The sequence below is a fragment of the Mus caroli genome, chromosome 9, assembly GCF_900094665.2.
Source record: "Mus caroli chromosome 9, CAROLI_EIJ_v1.1, whole genome shotgun sequence".
Lineage (NCBI taxonomy): Eukaryota > Metazoa > Chordata > Mammalia > Rodentia > Muridae > Mus > Mus caroli.
The window spans coordinates 25765106-25774951 of record NC_034578.1 but is presented as its reverse complement, the minus strand read 5'-3'; the positions used below and the strand labels follow the sequence as shown (position 1 = coordinate 25774951).

The 9846-nt window shown below is 47.2% G+C and overlaps 1 protein-coding gene across 2 annotated transcripts in view; it reads left to right on the top strand.

The window, feature by feature from the left end:
• The first annotated feature begins 428 nt into the window (after positions 1 to 428).
• Ntm (neurotrimin) overlaps positions 429 to 9846 on the top strand; it is a 958641-nt gene continuing 949223 nt past the window's right edge. For both annotated transcript variants that reach the window (XM_029481303.1, XM_021172016.1), the window contains exon 1: positions 429 to 1030. In XM_029481303.1, the coding sequence (XP_029337163.1) occupies positions 949 to 1030 (82 nt within the window). In that variant the 5' untranslated portion in view covers positions 429 to 948. The remainder of the gene's footprint in view (positions 1031 to 9846) is intronic.

Below are 9846 nucleotides of genomic sequence, written 5' to 3'. Positions count from 1 at the left end.
TGAGGGAAGGTTGATTGGGGCGATGTAGCAGGAGCCATGCTCCTTCTCGGACAGTGTTCAGTAATCAAATGTGGGCTGTCCTTTCAAATTCTAGATACTTTATCACTTGGCTTAGGATTGTCTAACATGGGTGGCTTTAAAAAATAAGGTGAATGAAAACTGGAAGAGTTCCAGGCTCTCTGAAGGAAGAGTGACAGGAGAGGAAAACAGAAAGTTATTTATTATTTTCAAAGTGACTACAGAGAAAGGTTGAAGAGAAGGAGAGGAGAGATCTGTCACTGAACGATACTTCCCTCACAGGGAAAATAAGAACCAACAAATAGAATTTGACTCATTCTTGCAAGTTTCACAGAGCATGAAAATGCCCCTTTAAAATTTCCTGCAAGCCATGTTGGCTATGGGATTTTTCTACTGCAAAGTGTGTCTAAGTTCAGGGGGCCGGGAAACACCAGGGGAAGGAGATTTTTGGAGGCTCGGGGCTCTGCTGACTGTCAGTTTAAAAAATGAAAGTAATATACAAGGGGCAAAGTGGCATTTATCATTCCATCTCTCCAGGCTCCTGTCTCTTTAATCAGCTTGATTTGCCCAGCAAATGATTCCTGAGTGTGTGTGTGTGTGTGTGTGTGTGTGTGTGTGTGTGCCCCTGCGCGCGCGTGTTGTAGCTCTGTCAATCCTTGGATTAGAACCAATGATTGCAGCTTGTAGGAGGGCTGTCCAGGGCCAGATTGTACAATGTGCCTCAGTGCCAGAGTATGAGTGGAGATAATTACGGAGAAGTCAGACTCTCTCTCGCCCTCGGCTTCCTTGTTGTGTCCTTCAGCAAAACAGTGGATTTAAATCTCCTCGGACTAGCTTGAGAGCAACACAATCTATCAGGAGGAAAAAAGAAAGAGAGACAGAGGAAGAAAAAACCGATCCTGACAAAAAAGAAGAAAAAGAAGAAAAAATATGAAAACCATCCAGGCAAAAATGCACAATTCTATCTCGTGGGCAATCTTCACGGGGCTGGCGGCTCTGTGCCTCTTCCAAGGTAAGACTGGCTTTTCATTTGCCTACAGCAGCCTCGGGAATGGTACCCAGTGCTGCAAGCATTTGCAGGCTCCCCGGGTCGGCTCCGCTGCGCGGTTTGCAGGTGGAAGCGCGAACGTTTTAACCAGCATGGCTGGGACTTCATTCTCCCGACCAGGCTGTGAGAATATTGATTTGATTCTGGCTGCTACCGGAATGGGGGACTGTATGTGCATAAGTAAAACGTGTCTCTGCTGCTCCCCTTGGGTCCGTGGCTGTGCAGTGGCTCCCTAGCTTCATGCACATCCTTCACACTTACACAGCCCAGCACACATGTACGCAGGGGATCGGCGCAGATGGGGAGGGCAGCCGGGTTGCGAATGTGCTGCTTATGCGACTGGGGAGAAATTACAGGAGGAAACTTTAAATATTGGCCAGTGAACTTGCAAAAGGAGCAAAGAGGGTGGAAACGCAGGATGGAAATAGTCGGGTACCTCCTGGAAGGTGCTGGCCAGCGGTCTGGCTTTGGAGAATAAATCCTTTCTCAGGAGCCTGAACAACTGTTAGTTTTGAATCTGTTTGGGGGTGTGTTTGTGGCGGGGCTGGGAAGGGGTGGGCGTTTCGAGCAGATAAAGGGCTGTGTAAGCAGTGGCGGCGGGCTGCGGTGGGCTCCGGAATTCAGGAAAGCCTTTCTAAGTTGAAAGGACAGAGGCACTAAGAGGCGAATGCTAATTTTCGGTCTACTTATTGGCAGCGGCGGCGGCGAAGCCAGGCTGCAGTTGCTGAGGCTGGCTTGCTCTCTGGCCAGGTCTCTACAGTGTTCGCTCTGCTCATTTCAGGTGCATTTGGGAATCTGCTTCCACCTTGAGTCCATTTACTGCACTATTTGGTCCCTAACCTTGTGTCAGTCCTCCCATTGTGACTTCATCCTAGCCATGGAATTAGCTGCTAGGCAGCTTGCCTTCCCTCCATCGTTGGGGGATCTAGGTTACCCCTTCACTATTAAAGATGTTGGAACTCAGAGACTGAGACAAGCCGAGAAACTTTGTCTGACTTGGTCCTGCAAGGTTCTCCAAGGGACTTGGAGCCTGAGGCAGGGAGGAGGGGAGGCAAGGCTCTCCATCCTATGCAGTTGCATTCCCAGAGGAAAGTTCTGTCTGGCAGAGGGAGAAGAGATGACAGTCCCAGGGCTGCCTCCTCTGCTCCCAGTGCACTACAGAGTTCTTATGATCTTGCCGAGAATCCTAAGCTCTGACCCCTTCTGAGTGATGGGCCCTGACCTCTTAAGATCTCTATGAGGTGGACAGAGGGACCAGGCTGGAAAAAGAATCAGATGCAAATGGTGTGCATCTTGGCTGTGGCTTAGCAAGGAAGGGAAGGGAGAAGGGGAAAATTAGCCCATGATATGAAGGTCCAGGGTGGAGGATCATGCAGGAATACCCATGAGACTGCCTGTCACTCTGAACCTCAGGGGCTCAGCCTTTGAGTTTTCCATCTTGTGTCTTGGGTATTGGGATGTAGAGGTACAAGGAGACTAGAGTCATCTTCTCTTGACTCCTCTTACGTAATATGGAGCAGGATCAGTGTCTATGTATGTGTCTATGTGTGTGTGTATATATGAGTGTACTCTGCTTATTCCTGGCACCTTGCATTTCACAAACTGAGTCTACAGCCCTAATACTGCCAGTAGGGAAACTGAGTTCAAGACCAGCCCCCCTCCTGCCCCCAGGGAAATATGTCCTTGCCTTCTGACAGCAGAAATGAAAACTAACTAGGCAAGGCATGGGGTAAGGTGTCAGAGAATAGGGGAGGAAGACCCATGTCTTCAATAACTGTCACCTGTCTTGAGAGCCTCTGTCCTTCTTCTAACATCAACCTGGAGACAACTGCTAAATCCCACCATCAGCAGCCCCATTGGCTATATGCCAGGAGCCCCAGGGCCAAACAGAATTTACATATAAATTAGCATAACTTTTCATTAGAAATAAATGCAGAGAAGCATAATATTTGCTTGTACTTCAAATAGCCCCAAATAGAGAAGTAGAAAGAAACCAATTTCCCCAGGTAAAGTATGATTTTTGTAGTCTTGCTCACATCCTGGGGGCGGAGGAGGGACGGGGAGAGGCATATCTCAGATCTGGTCCCCTTCTACGAAATTCTGAATTTCCCAAGGAGAATGATAGCTTTATTTGTGCTGGCTGCAACCAGGGACTTCTAAATAGGCTTCCGAGGCTGCTCAATTTTAAGACAGTGTGACCCCTAGAGACCCCATACCACATGCCAGTGGGACATGGCAAAGGTGATGTCTGTTTTACTTTCAGGGAAGGAAGCAGAGGCTGCCAGCTATCTCTTATCAAACTTACAGAATTACTGAGGCAGCCCAGGTCTTGCCTGCAATAATCCACCCCTATTGCATTGACCCAGCGGGACTAGTTAGAATGCAGCGCACATTCCAAGGCAATTTTTTCTCCTCCTCTGTTTTTGTTTTAAGCTGACTCTTCCCACGGCTGCTACTTCTGGGTTTCTTGCCTCTTGGAAAGGTGTATGGCTCTAGTGGCAGGTTAGGGACACCCTCCTTGATCCATTTCCTTTCCCCCAACCCAGTAGCAACAGAGATGCAGTTTAGGGAGTGGGGGTGGTTAGGGGATTCAAAATGATTCCTGTGACAGGTCTGGGAAGCAGGGGAGGCATTGATTAACTCCCTGGGGTCTGCCCTGAGAAGCACCAGGGTAGGTTAACTAGAGGAGGCTCTTTCTGGAGACTGGAGAGGGAGCAGGGTTGGGCACTTTCCTTCCCAGCACACTGCCCACCTTCTGCCAGCAGAGGTTCTGAAAGCCAATGGCTGGGTGCACTGCAGATTTTCTCTTTCTAGAAACCAAGCATCCCTCTTTTCGGGGATCATGGCTCCACCCAACACCTTTCCATTCGTGAGGTTATTTTCTTTCCCAACCCTCCCAATTCTCCTCCTCTCAGATCCCACATCAAGGCACCTCCTTGTTGGAAATTCAGAATTGATGGGAGAAGAGAGGCTCACTCCCCACTGTCCTTAGCTTGCAGTTGGGGTCACGGGGCACCATGCAAATCACCTAACTTCCTTGTGTGCACTCACAGTAAGCATGTGGCTTGCCTCAGCATCCAAGCTGGGTAGTTCTGAGATGGGAAGAAGGTGGATGAGACCAAATAGCCCTCATGGGCAACATGTAATAATCAATTCCAGGTGATGGGAGCTAGGGCCTGCTGAGGGAATTGTGCATACTTGGAAACGTGACCAGAAGTGTATGGACAAGAGGAGAGCCCCTCACAAAGGATCATGGCTGCAGTGCTTGGAGCTGCCTACATGGGGTTCATCGTGATCTAAGGTGTAGAATGCTATCGAGACAGTTCCCATCCACTCTTCCTGCTAGAGCCTGCACTACACAAAGTGCTGATCCTCTGAGCTCAGGAATGTCAGGCAGCCAAGCATCATCAGGCAGGAGCAACAGGCCTTGTAGATGAACGAAAGACACTCTTGGAACTGCAGCTTACTGTTTCAGAGTTAGCAGGTGCAACCTGGTTCTGCGACTGACTATTTTTCCCTTAAAGTAAACTAGAAATATAAGCATCCCTTTCGTCAGTCATGATGCTAATGACTTGTGCCCTGGCTTCTCTTCTTTTGGAGAAAGTTTCCCCTTCAGCACAGATTCCTGTGAAGTGGTCCAAGAAAGTCACTTTAGAGTACATATCTGAATTGGGCATGGTCATCTAAGCCTTTAATCTTAGCACGAGGGAGGCAGAGGCAGGTGGCTCTCTGTGAGTTCGAGGCCTGCCTGGTCTATAAAGAGAGTTCCAGGACAGCCAGGGCTACACAGAGAAACCCTGTCTTAGGAAAGAAAAAAAAAAAGCAGCAATAACAACAACAACAACAACAGCAGCAGCAACAGCAAAACTTTCTAGGCTCCTGGAAAAGGAGGGAAATGCCAATTCAGATTTCTTTCTAGTAATTCCCTGGGATCTCTTTGCCCATACATACATATCTGCAGAATTAGGGGACAATGACTAATATTGTCTCTGGCTGAGTGTCATAGATGGGCCAGGCAAACTAGGTTATCTCATGGACTGACTAGGTTATCTCATGGACTGAAATGAGTATACAATATCCCAAGAAGCTACAGAACTTGTGAGTCTGCACTGCCTGTATGATTCTGTCACATCCAGGAAGCATGCCCTAGAAAGATTTGTAATATTCTTGATGACCCCTCCTGGTAAAAACACCCTCTGGACAAGACTGGCAAGTCTGGGATTTGACTCTCTGCCAAGCATTTTGTTGTTGTTGAGAGTCCTTGGCCTCCTGCTCACAAACCAGTGACATCAGAGGCCTTACATACTTCAAATACCTCAACTCCAGGTGTCAAGCCATCTCTAGGGACCTGAGTCCAGCTCAGTTGGGAACCTGAGCATCTCTGGGCTCAATTCTTTTCTGTGTTCTCTAGAGGGAAAATAAATGTTTCCCTCCAAGAGCCTGTCTCCCCACCTGCCTGACAGGCCAGGGAGTGACTCCCCTGGGTGTTGTAAGGACTCATTAATGCTTGTAACACTCCAAACATGTGGTGCTAAGTGGAACTCCATGCTGAGACCGGTTGCATTTATGCAGTTTCCTTCCTTTCTGCTCTATTGGCTTGTTACATGTTTACTTTATGTCTATAGTCATTTGAAATTCAATAAAAACAAATTAAACATAAAAATTGAAACATGCGAACATAAGGTAGCTGGTGGCTGCAGGTTGGGTAGACACTGTCTTATGAGTCTCCCCAGACTGTCTTCTATCCTGTGGGGTTCTTCCACTGCAGTGGAGGATGTTCTGGGGAGGAGGCATGGTCTGTAGAAGAAACACACAGGGATCCTGTCTCCATCCATTTGTGAAAGGGGGCTTGACCTGGGGCTGTGATCTAGCACTATGAGGAGCAGAGGGGAGGAGTCACGAGAAGAACTAAAGTTGGAGCTCAGAGCTTTGGGTATCCAGGAGGCACTACTCTGCTCTGAGTTAGAGCCCCTGCATTGACTGGGTTTGGTCAGTTGTCTATGGAAATTGCATTTCCTCTCCTTGCGCTTTCTTCACTTATGCTGTCTTCAGGATTACATCTGCTCTTACTCTCCTGCCATATATGTGAGTTCAACCGTGCTCCTCCCATCCTCTCCAGCTGTTTCCCTCTCTCTTCCAGCTCTCTTCTCTCTCTTCTACATGCTTGCCATTTCCTTCTTCCTTTAGTGCCCCTTCCCGTCTTTGGGAGCGGTAATTGATCAGTTGACAGATCTAGGTCAAGCTGGCCAGGGTTTCTCTGCTTCCTGCAGGCTTGCCTAGAAGGAGGGGGGAGGCTATCTTCCCAGCACACTAGAGCCCAGACCATGGAGCAAAGCCATGGAGCAGTAGGGCAGATGAACGGTGGTAAGTCCAACCTATCCCCAGGTGAAGTGTCTGAGATGCAGTTGACTACCTGCCTTCAGTTGTTCAGTTCCTCTGACACTCTGGTTTCATACCCAGGCTCTCTTGCCTGCTTCCCATTTTGATCTTTCTCATCTGCATTTACACTTGCCTTGTTCCTGATTTTCCCAGCCTCCCCCCCCCCACCTCTCCTTCTCTCCTTCTGAAATCACAGCAGGTGATCACAGAATATCCCTTATGTAAGTCATATTAAAGGTATGGCCTTTTGTTTATTTGCGAGAGGGAAAACAGAAGCCCTGCCAGAAGAGCTCTGTAAGACATTTGCAAACTGCAAAACAAACCAACAAAGACTCGAATTTTCATCCCTGAGAAAAGAGGATTTCAAGGGAGTCTGTCAAGCTAAGAATCAAATATTGGAAAACATATTCTTCACTCCTGCTACTGAGAACATCTTAGGTTACTAAGCTTGATTTTTTTTTTCCTGTCTCCTTTTATTTTTAGCTTCTGTGAGAACATTAGCCTTTGCCATAAAAAAGACTGATCAAAAGACCAGCCTTTTTTGACTTTACTTATTTATTCTGAGAAGTGGTACCATACTCTCAGCCCTTTGGTTCATTCATTGGTTCAATCATCAGGAAGTGTTTGTTGAGCACCTACTATGCTTGATGATGAACCGAAGGAGCTAGGGCTCTACCAGTGAACAAATCAAGTGGGAGTGAGACCAGAGACCTAACACAATTCTGTCTTTTCTTGAAGCAGCACCCTTGAAGCAAGTGACTGTGTGCAGGGTAAGGCCTCCTGTGCAAATGATGGCAGCATAGCATGAAAGTATCCATCCTTTAGTCTTTATCTGAAGAAGCCCCTATGCACACCATGGCTCCATATTCTTTTAGATCAGAGATAAATGCTACCTTTGTTAGTGATGTTCTTGCCAATAAGGTGTTTCTGGAAGTCTTGTATATCTTCATGATAAGCAGCACGATGAAGCTGGAAGCAGATGAGAGTCAACTAGTCATGTGACTACTGGTTTTCTTCGTTGAGGAATTGATGATTCTCAACACCACTGCCATCTAGTGCAGCCAGACTCCCTCCTTTATGCCCTGGTATCTTCACAGAACAAGAGGGTCCACGATGGTAAAGAGAGAATGCTTGTGATAAGGCCAGGGGTTACTTGCCTCAGACAGACTATTTCTTTGGCTTCTGTACAGGATGCACATTTGTTTCCCTTTAAGAACTTACTTGTTGGGGCTGGAGAGATGGCTCAGTGGTTAAGAGCACCAACTGCTCTTCCGAAGGTCCTGAGTTCAAATCCCAGCAACCACATGGTGGCTCACAACCATCTGTAATGAGATCGGATGCCCTCTTCTGGTGCATCTGAAGACAGCTACAGTGTACTTAGATATAATAATAAATAAATCTTAAAAAAAAAAAGATGAACTTACTTGTTACATTGTCAACCTCCCTTATTTTAGGTTTCCAAAATAATCCAAATGCTTCACTTGCTGAAGACATTTATTTGTTCTCTTCTGCTACTCTATACTATAACATAGTAAGTTGCCTGGCATGGTTGTTCTATATACCGATGGTCTCTTAATCGTCTGCTTGGATTTCCAGCTCTGTATGTCCAGAGGAAGGGTGAGCTTCTCCTGTGCTCAGTCCTGGCCCCACTCTGCTGCCTGTGTATAGTAGGATTGAGGACTTTTCTCCCCTGTGTTCCCACCAGTTCCATGGCACGGGTGATTATTGGAGTGGGATAAGACTTTTTCCGGGCTCGTATTTCTTTTAAGTCCAGTACCCTAGAGCAACTCTTCTCCCGTCTCAGAAGCCTCAAAGACCTTCAGCAGATAGGAGCTAAGACAAGTCCTCAGTCCATGTCTGCTTTCACTATCTGCCCACTCTAGGCTAGTCATTCCAAACCATGAACTACCCAGAATGCTTTATGTCAATGCCAACATCCAGACCCTGTCCCAAACCAGGTGGATCAGAATCTCCCTGAGATCTCATCCAACACCGACATTTTAATGCCTGCCCCCCACCCCCAGGAAGTTTTAATTTAGAGCATGGCTAAAATCCACACCTAAAAAGCCATCTCAAAATAGCTCTTGAAGCAGCTCTGCACCCCTGGGTTAGACACACCCTGAGATGGACTCCGATCTTTGCGATTTAAAATAAAGAAGCTGGACCAAAGTATTTTAAAGTGTCACTCTGCATCTCAGCATCCTGCAAATAGTCTTTTTGGGTATAGTTATTGATAGGTAGTGGTGCTAGAAGAAGATGCCCACAACTACTTCCTGCCTGGGAATATAAACCGTCACACATGGGTGAGCACAGTCAGAGCTTGCAGGTGCTGTGCACGCTCATGCTAACTCTACCTACAGTGTCAGGTGTCAGACAGTATCTGTCAATACAAGCATGCCTTTGTGTACCTGTAAAGCATCCTCAGTGTGCAGTGAAAAGATTAACCAGTGAAAGCATTGCAGGCAGAGGGAATAAAGAATTATAGTAACTCCTAATTGACCCATCTCCAAGATTTCTTGCAAGAAAACTTCAGGAAGCCTTTGAGTGAAGGTCAAGAAGGAATGTGTTGAAGATGGACTTGGAAGGTGTTAAGCACCAGTTAGTCACAGATGAAACTCCTTCAAAGGCAAGGATGGAGCTGAACTCCTTCTACAAACTTTGTTTTCCTTCCCAAGAAATCAGTCAGCGATCCCGTGGTGCTGTCTCCTTCCTGGAGTCAAGGGAGACTCATCCCCAGCAAATAAACAGCAGTCATGGGGCTTCATTTGTTAGAATGCTGAGATGTTGGCTTTGATTTCTATGCCAGGTCAGTTTCTGCCCGCCGCGCACAGGAGCAAGAGCTTGTTTGTTTTCTGATGGAGTCAGCAGATCTGCGAGGCGCATGGGTTACAGAACGACTGTGCAGATTGGAGCCAAGCTTAGTCACTGGGTAACCCACACAACCATCTGGTGCCCCAAAGAATTCACCCTGCTGTGTCAGACAACCCTAGAATCACAACTAGCTCAAGCCTAGGGGGACTTCCAATATGATTTATTCAACCCTTCCCTTTGAGCTCTGACACCTCCTCAACGCAGCTGCTGGGGGTTCCCAGCGTCTGTTACCAATAATGCAAAATGAGAAAATTTCTTCTGATCATCTACTGGTTTAAATGTTGAATTTCAGGGGAGATGTGAAGAAAAGTTTGCAGTAGAGGGAAGCTCGACCTTTTGGAACTTACTTGTCCTTGGCCTCGTTTGGGGCCAACCCTAGCTTGACCACCTCTTTATGTTAAGAGCTACAGCATTTGAATCAACCTCTATTTTTGTGCCCTCGTGGTCCTGGGGAAGGAACCAAGACCAAAGCACACCAGGAAAGGCCTCTACCCATGAGCTCCATTCCCAGCTCCTGAATCCTCCTCCTC